Source organism: Haliotis rubra, unplaced genomic scaffold, assembly GCF_003918875.1.
Source record: "Haliotis rubra isolate DU_JTF1 unplaced genomic scaffold, ASM391887v1 Scf46, whole genome shotgun sequence".
NCBI classification, from domain to species: domain Eukaryota; kingdom Metazoa; phylum Mollusca; class Gastropoda; order Lepetellida; family Haliotidae; genus Haliotis; species Haliotis rubra.
This window is the reverse complement of record NW_025767146.1, coordinates 2,811,748-2,826,982: the sequence shown is the minus strand read 5'-3', so window position 1 is coordinate 2,826,982 and position 15,235 is coordinate 2,811,748. Positions and strand designations below refer to the sequence as shown.

At 43.0% G+C, this 15,235-nt stretch overlaps 1 protein-coding gene and 1 long non-coding RNA gene across 4 annotated transcripts; both read left to right on the top strand.

Moving 5' to 3' along the window:
- The first annotated feature begins 3,353 nt into the window (after positions 1-3,353).
- On the top strand, positions 3,354-6,852 carry LOC124290217. The gene is made up of 3 exons (XM_046726930.1): positions 3,354-3,371; positions 5,529-5,834; positions 6,371-6,852. The coding sequence occupies exons 1-3, from the start codon at positions 3,354-3,356 to the stop codon at positions 6,695-6,697; spliced, it is 651 nt and encodes a 216-aa protein (XP_046582886.1). The 3' UTR covers positions 6,698-6,852.
- Positions 6,853-8,140: 1,288 nt separating this feature from the next.
- LOC124290176 lies at positions 8,141-8,871 on the top strand. 3 transcript variants are annotated; one of them, XR_006901846.1, is made up of 3 exons: positions 8,141-8,154; positions 8,542-8,661; positions 8,841-8,871. It is a non-coding gene; the product is annotated as an uncharacterized LOC124290176 (long non-coding RNA). The 3 variants fall into 3 exon arrangements; XR_006901845.1 differs by lacking the exon at positions 8,141-8,154 and adding an exon at positions 8,187-8,274; XR_006901847.1 differs by lacking the exon at positions 8,141-8,154 and adding an exon at positions 8,198-8,244.
- The last annotated feature ends 6,364 nt before the right edge of the window (positions 8,872-15,235 follow it).

Below are 15,235 nucleotides of genomic sequence, written 5' to 3'. Positions count from 1 at the left end.
CTGACAATACCTTATAGCTAGCAACAATTACTTTGGGGCAAACCAATATTAAATTGATGGAACAAACTCACATTACCGTTAAAGCATTATGATTTGGGTTATTTTACTTGAAGGGAAGACAGTAAGTTTGAATTCTGGACTAAGGTGTTTTCATCAGGAACAAGTTAACATCCTGTCAAACAGAGTATTAAAGTTCCTGCAATCTGTCGCAAAGGTGACTGGTTGGATTGGTTGTCAGGGCGGCTGAGGTGCTTGATTACTTGTAGCCATTCCCTGACCATGTGGAGTAGTGCTCATATCAATCACTGGTTTGCCTAGTGAAACGAAGAGTATAGTATTGTCCTCAAGTCTCCTCTCTGATGGCCGTTCTACTTTGGAACTTAATTTGCATCCGAATGGAACAGGTGTACGTCTGTTTAACAGATCTGTTCTGATGCTGACATGATCAGTTAACCCTGAATATGTCTTGTTTGATATCCAAGCAACCTCCCTCATTCTCATGCACTTGAGAGTCAACTCCATCTCTACTTTGGGCTGTGCAGTGTTCTGAAGACTGGCAATAATTAACACATCTGTTCAAAGTAAAGTGTTAAATAGATCTGTGAAATTATATGTCTCCAAAGCTTGAGCCTGCAAGCTTATTGTGAAGTGTGTTGTGAGTGATTTTTTTCATGCTGTCATGTTGAAGACCAAGTAAAGATGCACATCTTGGCACTTAGTCTAATGGGAAAAGTTCTTTGTACGTTTATAATCTCCTGTTATTACTGCTAGTTAGTAATAAAGTCTGTTTTGTAAATGACAGCAATATATGTTTATTAGATGTCTTTCCTTCAGTCCGTTTAATTTCTTGGTCATGTGACAAGAGGCCAACATGAAAAAGATAACCCATTAATTTTTGTAACAGTCAGTGCAATACTATGTCTGTAATAGCCCAGTTTCGTCACAGTGGCCCGTAAACACGTCAGGTTGTTACAGGCAGACCTGTGGCTGGAAACACGAGCAAAGCTCCCTCCTGTCAGGGCAGTGACAATACAATCAGCAGGGTCTCTTGAAGGGAATGGCAGTGCTACTAGTATGAACATACGACAGTTGTAGCATCAAGATGGCTTTGTGAAACTTACCCATGTAACATCCTTGCCTCACAAGTCTGCTCTCCAGAAACATGTTTTCTGTCCCATTTTCTCACAGGAAACTATAAATAATTACAATAGCATATTTATTTAGCAGGTTTATTCAAGATAAATTCTCCACCTCACAATTGGCATTAGCTTGTCGACTCGTAACATAACACTGAAGAAATGGCACATGTATATGTTCGGACAATATCGACGATAGATGACTTTACAATGAACTGTACAAACTTGGACTGGGTAAGGGTAGGTTTCTGATCATTGCTCATTCTGAAACTGTTTCACCCTATGTTGGATGTACTGTGAACACAGTCCACAATTCCTGTTGAGCAGGGGCGGTTGGGTAGCCTAGTGGTTAAAGCGTTGACTCGTCATGCCGAACACCCGGGTTCGATTGCCCACATGGGCACAATGTGTTAAGCCCATTTCTGGTGTCCCCCGCCGTGATATTGCTGGAATATTGCTAAAAGCGGCGTAAAACTTAACTCAGTCAGTCAGTCAGTCCTGTTGAGCAGGCGTAACTTAGGACAGGATATCACATACAACTTTAATTTACAAACACATGCTTGGTTAGATCTCGATCATATTCATTAGCACAAAGCAATCATTCAAAGTTGACATTTTATCATCAGTTTTTTTCAAAGCTATCATTATGGAGAGTCTAGTCATTACATATACACATGGATCCTTGTTGGAATTGAGACTGTCAACAACCTATCTATAACTGCAAGGAGTGAAATGTTAAATGGTGCAGTCGGCAATATTACAGCCAAATTCCGAAACTGGTTGTCACAGTTTCTGAATTATGAGAACATGTTTTGGGTCTGATGACATGCGATCTGCCAAGACACCAAGCATGATCTTCAAATCCAATACAGATGCCCCATATAAGTAAGAAAGTTGACTAACTTGGAAGAAATCACAATTCATAGGTTATTTTGAAAATAATTAGTTTAATTGTAAGCATATTGTCTGTAAACCTGGTTCTTGACCTAGTGGTGGGTGATACCTTTATCCCCAACATCAATGGAGAGTTTCATCCAGGGCCCAGAACAATCGCAGGAAAGAAGGGAACCATGGCATCATCCATGTTGGGCAGGACAAATACTCTCTGTAAACACCAAGCTAGAATCATAATGTGTTTAATGCCTCATTTGTATCACTGTTAGTTTATTGTTTGAAGAAAGTCTGCATTGACACAGGTCCAAGGTGCTAAAGAATTCCAATTTAGTGAAAGTTAGATCCAGTCTGAACTTGCCAATACCACAAAAGCTATATCACATTTCTTCTGGAAATATACAGTAAATATTTCAGTAATACATGTATATAGTAAAGAATATCTATTTTTTGGGCTTTTTATGTATTATTAATATCTATAGAAAACAAGCTTTGGTGTTTATATGACAGCAGACTGAAACAGTTTTATATGGGAGTTGAAAGAACTGAAGTTTTTTTGCATCATGAAGACATGAGCCATTCACTGGATTAGATCACATTTAGCAATACACACACCATACTTGCAAAAAAGATGCTATTCCATCAATAATGAATGAATGAATGAATGAATGAATATTGCCTTATGCCGCATCAACAATTTTCCAGCCAATAGTGGCGAGGTTCCATCAACAGACGATATCTGTACATATTATGAGTGTTTCAATCAGTATTTACCACCAATTTCTGAACACCAAATATTCAACAGACGATATCTGTACATATTACGAGTGTTTCAATCAGTATTTACCACCAATTTCTGAACACCAAATATTACAAACATAAACCTATAATTTGACAGTTGAGGACAACAAATAAGTAAGATTTCTTTGCTATAAGGTTACTGCCAATACAATGATTTTGCCAGTTCTAGGTCAAACATTTGTGAACACTGAGAAACACCTCACTATTAGCCTCTTGGTTTATTCTGTGATGTAATACATACTCCCACTACCACACATTTGATCATTTGCTTTTTACTGGTATCTTCGCATTGCAGTTTAATTTGAAGTCCTGTTGAAACAGTCAAATGTCATTGTACATCCAACCTTGGTGCCCTGTGAGTGCAGCTGCCTTCAGCTACTTGATCACAATGGGTTAATCGAGGATGTGCTACACTGACTAGAGTAAACACCTCACAAATCATAGCTAACTTTGCAACAAAACTCTGTCATTAACCGTTGATCCTTCAGCATAGTGTTTAAAGAGGGCAGACACATTTCGGCCAGTATGGGGAAAGAAGAGGAGGTACTCTTACTAGTGCAATAAGGTTGTGATACTGGACAAAATTATTGGTAATTCAATAGAGTATCATTATTGGAAAAGGATTGTGATAGCATTCTGAGTATTTTTGCCTTGGCAAACCTATGAATATGTTAGTTATAACTGACATGGTGACGTTTAACATGTCCCCAAGTGGCACAGCAGCTGACTGCAAACACGATGGGCATTACACATAGAAAGCTCTTGCAATCAGCTGAAGATGACAATAAATGAATTTGCTTAATTGTTCAGAGCTCCAGATAAGCCTTTGGCCATGTGGGTATGATACCCATACTTTTTAAACTAAGGGGGTATTTCCGATTTCAAGATCCGGGTATTCATTTCAAATAACAAGTGTAAGAGGTGTGCCTGACACACACTACAACATGACCTCATATGACCTTTTTTTATTCAAAATTAACCATGGATATTTTCTTTTCCACGTAGCAATTGCTGTTTTTTCTCAAAACCTTGTTCCCATCGAGTTTTTTCACTACCTCGCCGAGAACAGCTAATGTTACAAGTTCATTTAAGATATCACCGGGAATTGATTATGATTTAGAAACAGCATAATATAAGTTCATCCAGCAGTCCTCTAATGAAGTTGTTTTATGTTTGTAGCGTAAAGAACCCTAGATATTTTACTTTGAGCGTATGGAAGCTTTTGACCATGCTTGCTTTGTTTACAGGACATGTACGGAGGAAACAGCTAATTGACTAGTCGCTATTTATAGATTGACCAACCAGTGAAGGGTTAACAAACAATGACTGGTATTCTATCTGCATTGAGCATCTTAATTGCGTTTAGAATTTTCAAGAATATTTTAATCGCGAATATTTGGAGATGGAAAAGTTTGTTTCAATTGTCTTGAATTGATACGATACCAACATAATTTTGATGTATTGGGTAAATACTCATTCTTATTTTAACATAGCGTAAACGTAAATATTTAGTGTTTTTCATACGCTGGCATTTATTTTTCTTGCGTATTTCAACTTTTCTATAGCGTAGTATACACAAATACGCAGCTTATCTGGAGCTCTGATAGTTCCTTAATGCCACACATCAATATTCCGGCTTTATGATGGAAGACATTCAATAATCAAGTCTGGACCAGACAACCCCATAATTCATGTCTAGAGCATCAACCCAAGCAACTGGGAATGATGATATGTCTCACTCACGTCAGTGAACAAGAACAAATGAACATGTTCTGACTTATAATGTCGGTTGCGACATAAAGAAACTCTGTTTATCAGGAAGATAAGAATCATCATGTATATTGAGCAATATTCCATCTATATGGTGGGTATATTGAGGGAATTATAGGGATGTCAACTTCTTTATTATGAGGAACATGTATGTGAGTATGTACTTACTTACTCATTCATCATCTGATGAAGGAGTAAGTTTATTCTGAAACATTGTGTTCCTCATAATAAAGAAGTTGACATCCATAAAATTCCCTTCCTTATGTGTATCACTTCTAAATTCCATTCAAAGACCTGGTCATCTATATTTACAAATCAAAGATATGTAGTTATGCCCCTATTTATACAGCTTGATGATCCAAGCAGTAATTGTAAGAAAGGCAAGACTTGGAATGAATCTCACTGACAGACCGCTCAACGGTAATGAATTGCTTCTACTTCGTAAAAGTAGTTGTCTAAAAATAGGGTACATACACTGTATTGAAACTAAACACACTTGGTTTGTTGTACATACTTTATGTATTCATGTTTCAATGTTAGTACAGATGGCGAGCAATCTTTGACAAACAATGCAGAAATCACAATAATCAAAACAGTCTCTTCGTATTGATACTGTAAATCCTATCTCACCTGTCTGTCATTTCGTTTCCTTTTCCTGAAAGGCCTGAAGTAGACCACTGAACACTTCAGGTATACAAATTACAAGTCGCCGACTAGCCCAAGTCATTTTGTTTCTCCTCAAGGGACATAAGAGACTTTTCAGTGTCCTAACAAGTCTGTCAACAAGTGACTGCTGCATGCTAACTTCTAACACTCTAGCCTAATCTCATGTCATTCTCTCCCTGTATAAAAACCCATGGTGGTTGCACCTGAAGCCTAGACCAGGAACGTCTGCACTGGGCTACCCCTTGATAACGTCTTGTATGACAGGAGGATCAGGAGAGTCCCATAGTATGTAGGGACAGTCTACAGGTGGATCAGGAGAGTCCGATACTCTGTAGGGACAATCTGCTGGAGGATGGGGTGAATCATATGATCTTAAGGGACAGTCTCCAGGAGGATCAGATCTGTAAGGGCAGTCAACTGTTGGATCTGGAGGGTTCTATCATCTTCAGGGACAGTCTGTTTGAGGATCAGGTCTGTTTTGACTGTTTACTGGAGGATCAAATCTGTCGGGACAGTCTGCTGGAGGATGGGGTGAATCATATGGTCTTAAGGGACAGTCTCCTGGAGGATCTGGAGAGTCCTATAGTCCATAGGGATAAGGTCTGTTTCGACAGTTTGCTGAAAGATCAGGTCTGTCGGGACAGTTTGCTGTAAATCAGGTCTGTCGGGTCAGTTTGCTGGAGGATCAATTCTGTCGGGAGAGTTTGCTGGAGGATCAATTCTGTCGGGAGAGTTTGCTGGAGGATCAGGTCTGTCGGGACAGTTTGCTGGAGGATCAGGTCTGTCGGGAGAGATTGCTGGAGGATCAGGTCTGTCGGGACAGTTTGCTGAAAGATCAGGTCTGTCGGGATAGTTTGCTGGAGGATCAGGTCTGTCGGGAGAGTTTGCTGGAGGATCAATTCTGTCGGGAGAGTTTGCTGGAGGATCAAGTCTGTCGGGAGAGTTTGCTGGAGGATCAGGTCTGTCGGGATAGTTTGCTGGAGGATCGGGTCTGTCGGGACAGTTTGCTGGAGGATCAGGTCTGTCGGGAGAGATTGCTGGAGGATCAGGTCTGTCGGGAGAGATTGCTGGAGGATCAGGTCTGTCGGGACAGTTTGCTGGAGGATCAGGTCTGTGGGGATAGTTTGCTGGAGGATCGGGTCTGTCGGGACATTTTGCTGAAGGATCAGGTCTGTCGGGACAGTTTGCTGGAGGATCACGTCTGTCAGGAGAGTTTGCTGAAGGATCAGGTCTGTCGGAAGAGTTTGCTGGACGATAAGGTCTGTCGGGAGAGTTTGCTGGAGGATCAGGTCTGTCGGGAGAGTTTGCTGGAGGATCAATTCTGTCGGGAGAGTTGGCTGGAGGATCAGGTCTGTCGGGACAGTTTGCTGAAGGATCAGGTCTGTCGGGACAGTTTGCTGAAGGATCAGGTCTGTCGGGACAGTTTGCTGTAGATCACGTCTGTCGGGACAGTTTGCTGAAGGATCAGGTCTGTTGGGACAGTTTGCTGGAGGATCAGGTGTGTCGGGACAGTTTGCTGGAGGATCAGGTCTGTCGGGAGAGTTTGCTGGAGGATCAGAGTTTGCTGGAGGTCTGTCGGGAGAGTTTGCTGGAGGATCAGGTCTTTCTGCTGGGAGAGTTTGCTGGAGGATCAGTCAGTCGGAGAGTTTGCTGGAGGATCGGGTCTGTCGGGACAGTTTGCTGGAGGATCTGTAGGGGAGAGTTTGCTGGAGGATCGGGTCTGTCGGGACAGTTTGCTGGAGGATCAGGTCTGCCGGGAGAGTTTGCTGGAGGATCAGCTCTTTCGGGAGAGTTTGCTGGAGGATCAGGTCTGTCGGGAGAGTTTGCTGGAGGATCAGGTCTGTCGGGAGTTTGCTGGAGGATCAGGTCTGTCGGGAGAGTTTGCTGGAGGATCAGGTCTGTCGGGAGAGTTGGCTGGAGGATCAGGTCTGTCGGGACAGTTTGCTGGAGGATCAGGTCTGTCGGGAGAGTTTGCTGGAGGATCAGCTCTGTCGGGAGAGTTTGCTGGAGGATCAGGTCTGTCGGGAGAGTTTGCTGGAGGATCAGGTCTGTCGGGAGAGTTTGCTGAGGATCAGGGTCTGGAGTTTGCTGGAGGTGTCGGGAGAGTTTGCTGGAGGATCAGGTCTGTCGGACAGTTTGCTGGAGGATCAGGTCTGTCGGGAGAGTTTGCTGGAGGATCAGGTCTGTCGGGAGAGTTTGCTGGAGGATCAGGTCTGTCGGGACAGTTTGCTGGAGGATCAGGTCTGTCGGGACAGTTTGCTGGAGGATCAGGTCTGTCGGGACAGTTTGCTGGAGGATCAGGTCTGTCGGGACAGTTTGCTGAAGGATCAGGTCTGTCGGGAGGATCAGGTCTGTCGGGAGAGTTTGCTGGAGGATCAGGTCTGTCGGGAGAGTTTGCTGGAGGATCAGGTCTGTCGGGACAGTTTGCTGGAGGATCAGGTCTGTCGGGAGAGTTTGCTGGAGGATCAGGTCTGTCGGGAGAGTTTGCTGGAGGATCAGGTCTGTCGGGACAGTTTGCTGGAGGATCAGGTCTGTCGGGACAGTTTGCTGGAGGATCAGGTCTGTCGGGGACAGTTTGCTGGAGGATCAGGTCTGTCGGGACAGTTTGCTGGAGGATCAGGTCTGTCGGAGAGTTTGCTGGAGGATCAGGTCTGTCGGGAGGATCAGGTCTGTCGGGAGAGTTTGCTGGAGGATCAGGTCTGTCGGGGACAGTTTGCTGGAGGATCAGGTCTGTCGGGAGAGTTTGCTGGAGGATCAGGTCTGTCGGGAGAGTTTGCTGGAGGATCAGGTCTGTCGGGACAGTTTGCTGGAGGATCAGGTCTGTCGGGGAGTTTGCTGGAGATTTGCTGTGGAGGATCAGGTCTGTCGGGAGAGTTTGCTGGAGGATCAGGTCTGTCGGGAGAGTTTGCTGGAGGATCAGGTCTGTCGGGAGAGTTTGCTGGAGGATCAGGTCTGTCGGGACAGTTTGCTGGAGGATCAGGTCTGTCGGGACAGTTTGCTGGAGGATCAGGTCTGTCGGGAGAGTTTGCTGGAGGATCAGGTCTGTCGGGAGAGTTTGCTGGAGGATCAGGTCTGTCGGGAGAGTTTGCTGGAGGATCAGGTCTGTCGGGACAGTTTGCTGAGATCAGGTCTGTCGGGACAGTTTGCTGGAGGATCAGGTCTGTCGGGAGAGTTTGCTGGAGGATCAGGTCTGTCTGGAGAGTTTGCTGGAGGATCAATTCTGTCGGGAGAGTTTGCTGGAGGATCAGGTCTGTCGGGACAGTTTGCTGTAAATCAGGTCTGTCGGGACAGTTTGCTGAAGGATCAGGTCTGTCGGGACAGTTTGCTGGAGGATCAGGTCTGTCGGGAGAGTTTGCTGGAGGATCAGGTCTGTCGGGACAGTTTGCTGGAGGATCACGTCTGTCGGGACAGTTTGCTGTAAATCAGGTCTGTCGGGAGAGTTTGCTTGAGGATCAGGTCTGTTGGGACAGTTTGCTGGAGGATCAATTCTGTCGGGAGAGTTTGCTGGAGGATCAGGTCTGTCAGGAGAGTTTGCTGGAGGATCAGGTCTGTCGGGAGAGTTTGCTGGAGGATCAGGTCTGTCGGGACAGTTTGCTGGAGGATCAGGTTTGCCGGGACAGTTTGCTGGAGGATCAGGTCTGTCGGGACAGTTTGCTGTAGATCAGGTCTGTCGGGACAGTTTGCTGGAGGATCAGGTCTGTTGGGACAGTTTGCTGGAGGATCAGGTCTGTCGGGAGAGTTTGCTGAAGGATCAGGTCTATCGGGAGAGTTTGCTGGAGGATCAGGTCTGTCGGGAGAGTTTACTGGAGGATCAGGTCTGTCGGGACAGTTTGCTGAAAGATCAGGTCTGTCGGGACAGTTTGCTGAAGGATCAGGTCTGTCGGGAGAGTTTGCTGGAGGATCACGTCTGTTGGGACAGTTTGCTGGAGGATCAGGTCTGTCGGGACAGTTTGCTGGAGGATCAGGTCTGTCGGGACAGTTTGCTGGAGGATCAGGTCTGTCGGGACAGTTTGCTGGAGGATCAGGTCTGTAGGGACAGTTTGCTGGAGGATCAGGTCTGTTGGGACAGTTCGCTGGAGGATCAGGTCCCTGTTATATAATACTATTTGTGGGATGGGAGTTACAATAGTAGCACCATGATCTTCTTGTGAAACATTCCCATGGGACCTTAAAGATAAATAACCCTGCCACTGATTTCCCAGTATTTCTAAACAGACAAAAGGGGGCAGCTGATACACACAGAAAAGGGGCAGCTGATATAAACGGAAAAGTGGGCATCTCATATACATATAAAAAAAAGGCGCAGCTGATATACACTGAAAAGGGGCAGCTGATATACACAACTAGAACGAAGTTTTGGCCAGTTCTTGCATACAGATCGTGGACACATTGCACATCAATATACTACTTGATTCCAAGATACATGCTTCAACACACAGGAATATAAACTTCAACAATCTTCAACACATATATACATACCAACAAATAAGTACTACAAACAATCCATCTTCAAATAAAAATACATACATCTACATGGTAAAATTACAAGAAAATAGATATGTGATGAATAAAACAACCATCAGATAGAATACCTAAACTGACAATGCTCCAGGATTTCAGTTCTGAGCAGTGGAGGTTTTATAAAACCATCAAATTCTTATAATGACTCCAGGTTAGAACAGGATCAAATGCAACAAAAGTAGGATAATCATTTACTAAACTTTTAAATCACCACCATCAATTCTGACAGCTTTTTCTAGAGAAGACTTGAATTCAAAATGACACCAGCAGACTGTTCAACAAAGTGATCTTAGCGCTATGATTGTCACAAATCTCTATAGTATGGGAGTTAGGATCACCTTAGCACTAAGTCGGCTTTTGTGGACAGTGTCCTAGTACACTAATAACTGACATCTTATGCGAGCATGCTCAGATTGCAACAGCTGATACCCACATCACCATCTGAACACAGAAAAAACATCAGAACCTTTCGATAAAACACAAAGCAGTAGCTCACCTGACATGAGACAGAAATTATCAAAATGATATCCTCATGACTGAAAGTTCTACACAAACACCTCATATTATGATGAAACATTTATGGTTTTCATGAACAGACATTAAGATCAAATAAAATATATTTTTGTTAATTGATTTTGGTTTTCCTTCAAAAGGAATTCCCACAAGAGCCATTTCAAAACTCAGTAATTAATACAGTAGCAATTTAACAATTGACCCTCACAGTTCCTATCCATGTGGCAGAAACATACAGGTTACTGCTGTCAACATCTATGATGCATGCACCATACTGAGTCACAAAGCAAGGGGAATCGATGACTGAACACAGCTGTCTTCTACACTTCTATTATGATGCATCTAACCAAGAATTATGTTCAAATGGTTTAAGCAAATTAAAGTTAAGGGACATAACTGTCAACACACTGGAAAGCTCACGAAAACACCCATTTTCTTCGTACCACTCTGTATACCTACCTTACAGGTGCACAGGGAAAGCACAAAGTGACAATACTGTAGATATATCTACTGTTAAAATCAAGAATAATAGTTCCATGCTATTTAAGTTTTTGGCATGTCTGTGTTTCAAGCTTGCATAACTTTCCTGCAAGCTTATTGTTCCAGTCAGGAGTGCTAACAGTTTGATTAAAGCACAGGAAGACAAGCATGGGCACCTATACATATAGTCAATATTATGACACGCGATGCACATCTTACCTGGGAGAACAAGGCTTAGGAAACACAATCTCATAAACATGCTTAACTCCAATATGACATCGTTCTGAACATCTGACAGCCCCTCTATGCAAGACCTGAAGAGGACTTGAATCTTGTGGATTCTTATGCAAGATGTTAATGGCATGGCCTTTATTATTTACATTCAGAACTGTTTGTTTTCTGTTTGTTTCTGAAACTTTCTGACTGACTGACTGAGTTTGGTTTTACGCCGCTTTTAGCAATATTCCAGCAACATCACGGCGGGGGACACCAGAAATGGGCTTCACACATTGTACCCATGTGGGGATTCGAACCCGGGTCTTCGGCGTGACGAGCCAACGCTTTAACCATTAGGCTACCCCACCGCCCCTGAAACTTTCTGAAACTGAAGCATCAACCTTAAATGGATTCCCTAAGTGGACTACCTCAAGGTCACCTGATGTCACTTTCTAGAGGGGTGTCAGATCTATACAGAGAGGTATCATATCGGATCAAAGGATCTGAGTTGAATGAGGCAAAGGCTTCAAATACTAAAGAATCCATCATGCATTTCAGTCCATACAAAATACAGTTTATACTTGTTGCCAACTGCTTTTTGCAGTGGAACGTCTGCCACATGTACAACGCTTCCTATAATCAATTTTCTCTGCATACATCCAGGTGCAAAGCTTTACGACAGAGCCAAATAAAGGGTATAAATCACATGAAGTTCACTCCTGTATGCAGGACAGTGTTAAACCATGATGTTATTCTGAGTGACACTCTAATGACAGTCATATAAAAATACCACCACATCTCCTCTGTATTACTATATATAACAGATGTATAACACTACAAGACTGCTGGTGCAAAATTAACAGTGCATGACGTTGAGAGATGACAACACTTCAGATTCCCATTGCCTGGACACAATGCTCACTTGCCACAAGATGCCGTGTTTCTTTCTATTTTAGAGCAGCATGGGAAGGACATAGCTAACATATATATAAAATACCATATTTTGATTGTATTTCCGATACAAGATCAGTTGGTGAGTTAATGGTGTTCTACACCTTACTGACAGCCTTAATTTACAGCGTCCTGCCTACAGCATTCAGCTGGTGGTGTGTCAGTGCTTCATGGACAGTCTCAGACAACAGCTGTCATTCTGTGGTGGTCCCCAGTGTCCTCCAGCCCACAGCCATGCTTCTAAGGACTCCTGGGACACACTTTCTGGACAACAGTTACATTCAAGATTCACAGAACCAAAGCCACCTTATCTTATGTCAGTAATGACAGGTAGAACCATAGAATTGTACTAAAAAATTTCAATTAAAACTATTTTACAAACATCATAAAATACCATATTTCATGTAATATTACAAAAATAAAATGTTTGGCAAAATATGATTGTGTAAATCTGTGATCAGGAACTTGTATTTCATTGAAAGCTACTGTGACAGCTGTTCAGTTCAAAATGTTAGATGCCAACGTTTCTTGTGTTTCAACAAGACAAGCATTGACCTATCTGAAGAACAGATTGTTCCAGTGTTGGCTACACACTGGCCCACTGCCCTGTGTGAGTACAGTTACCATAAGGCTCTCATGTCCGGACCAACACACCAGTAGTCAGACTAGCTACATAGCCCAAATGTTTACAACTGCAAAACATCATTCTCATCATAACTTAAAACATCCATTCAATTATTTCATCAGTTAAAACACTTTTCAAGGTATAATGAAGTAAAATAATGACAATCTATATCGAAATGTTGCACTCATGAAATAAAAGAAGTTGTTATCCATAAAATTTGTCATTCCTGCACTTCCCATCTTCTAAAACGCGACTCAAAGAAGTTTAATGAAGTACAGCATCATACATGCTATTCTGCATTCAACAAAAGCGTACCTTCCTTGGCACATTAGACTGCTAAAATATACACGTTATATAATACAAAAACATATGCAACATGTCAATAAATAATTGCGAAAATAAATAATCTGCAACAACTGACAATATCCCTGCAAGTAGAGTACTCAGCAATTCCAGTGTCTGTCTTTTCTGTACACCAGTACACCTTCCCTGCTACACCAGTACACCTTCCCTGCTACACTAGTACACATGTACTGAGGGAAAAAAAATAAGGGATCACATGAAAGCACAAGTGTTCCTTTATATTTTTCCAAGGTTTCTTCACAAGCTTTGTATCGCTTATTTTTTCCCCTCAGTATATGAACAAACTACCTCATGTTTCAGTAGACTTAGGCGGGGCATACACTGCTCCCATTTTCAAGAGTACGATCCAGACTGATCGTCACACAAACATCTCACTGTAGCGTGTCATGTTACTCTCGTCTACAGCATCATACAGTCTGACCGTCACACAAACATCACTGTAGCGTGTCGTGTTACTCTCGTCTACAGCATCATACAGACCGATCGTCACACAAACATCACTGTAGCATGCTTTGTTACTCTCGTCTACAGCATCATACAGTCTGACCGTCACACAAACATCACTGTAGCGTGCTTTGTTACTATCGTCTACAGCATCATACAGTCTGACCGTCACACAAACATCACTGAAGCGTGTCATGTTACTATCATCTACAGCATCATACAGTCTGACCGTCACACAAACATCACTGTAGCGTGTCGTGTTACTCTCGTCTACAGCATCATACAGACCGATCGTCACACAAACATCACTGTAGCGTGCTTTCTTACTATCGTCTACAGCATCATACAGTCTGACCGTCACACAAACATCACTGTAGCGTGTCGTGTTACTATCGTCTACAGCATCATACAGTCTGACCGTCACACAAACATCACTGTAGCGTGTCATGTTACTATCATCTACAGCATCATACAGTCTGACCGTCACACAAACATCATCGCGGTCGTGTTACTCGCCTACAGCATCATACAGTCTGACCGTCCACACAAACATTGTTACTATCATCTACAGCATCATACAGTCTGAGTCACTACACAAACATCTCACTGTAGCGTGTCGTGTTACTATCGTCTACAGCATCATACAGTCTGACCGTCACACAAACATCACTGTAGCGTGCCTTGTTACTATTGTCTACAGCATCATACAGTCTGACCGTCACTCAAACATCTCACTGTAGCATGCCGTGTTACTATTGTCTACAGCATCATACAGTCTGACCGTCACACAAACATCACTGTAGCGTGCTTTGTTACTATCGTCTACAGCATCATACAGTCTGACTGTCACACAAACATCACTGTAGCGTGCTTTGTTACTATTGTCTACAGCATCATACAGTCTGACCGTCACACAAACATCACCGTAGCGTGCCTTGTTACTATCGTCTACAGCATCATACAGTCTGACTGTCACACAAACATCACTGTAGCTATCATCTACAGCATCATACAGTCTGACCGTCACACAAACATCACTGTAGCGTGTCGTGTTACTATCATCTACAGCATCATACAGTCTGACCGTCACACAAACATCACGGTCGGTTACTGTACAGCATCATGTCGTGTTACACATCGTCTACAGCATCGGTTACAGTCTGACTGACCACACAAACATCACTGTAGCGTGCCTTGTTACTATCGTCTACAGCATCATACAGTCTGACCGTCACACAAACATCACTGTAGCGTGTCGTGTTACTATCGTCTACAGCATCATACAGTCTGACTGTCACACAAACATCACTGTAGCCTGCCTTGTTACTATCGTCTACGGCATCATACAGTCTGACCGTCACACAAACATCTCACTGTAGCGTGTCATGTTACTATCATCTACAGCATCATACAGTCTGACCGTCACTCAAACATCTCACTGTAGCGTGTCATGTTACTCTCGTCTACAGCATCATACAGACTGACCGTCACACAAACATCACTGTAGCGTGTCGTGTTACTCTCGTCTACAGCATCATACAGTCTGACCGTCACACAAACATCACTGTAGTGTGTCATGTTACTATCATCTACAGCATCATACAGTCTGACCGTCACACAAACATCACTGTAGCAAGTCTTGTTACTGTCACATACACATACAGTCTGATTGTCACAGAAACATCACTGTAGCATGCAAGAATCTACTACCGCGATAGGTATCACTATCACAACTGAAGCTAAGATACATTAATAGTACAAGGCATTATAAACAAGGACTAATTATGCAGGTGGGAACGTGACAGGAGATGGTTCTGATGACTGGTTCCTTTGTGGAGCACTGAAGAGGCTTGCTATG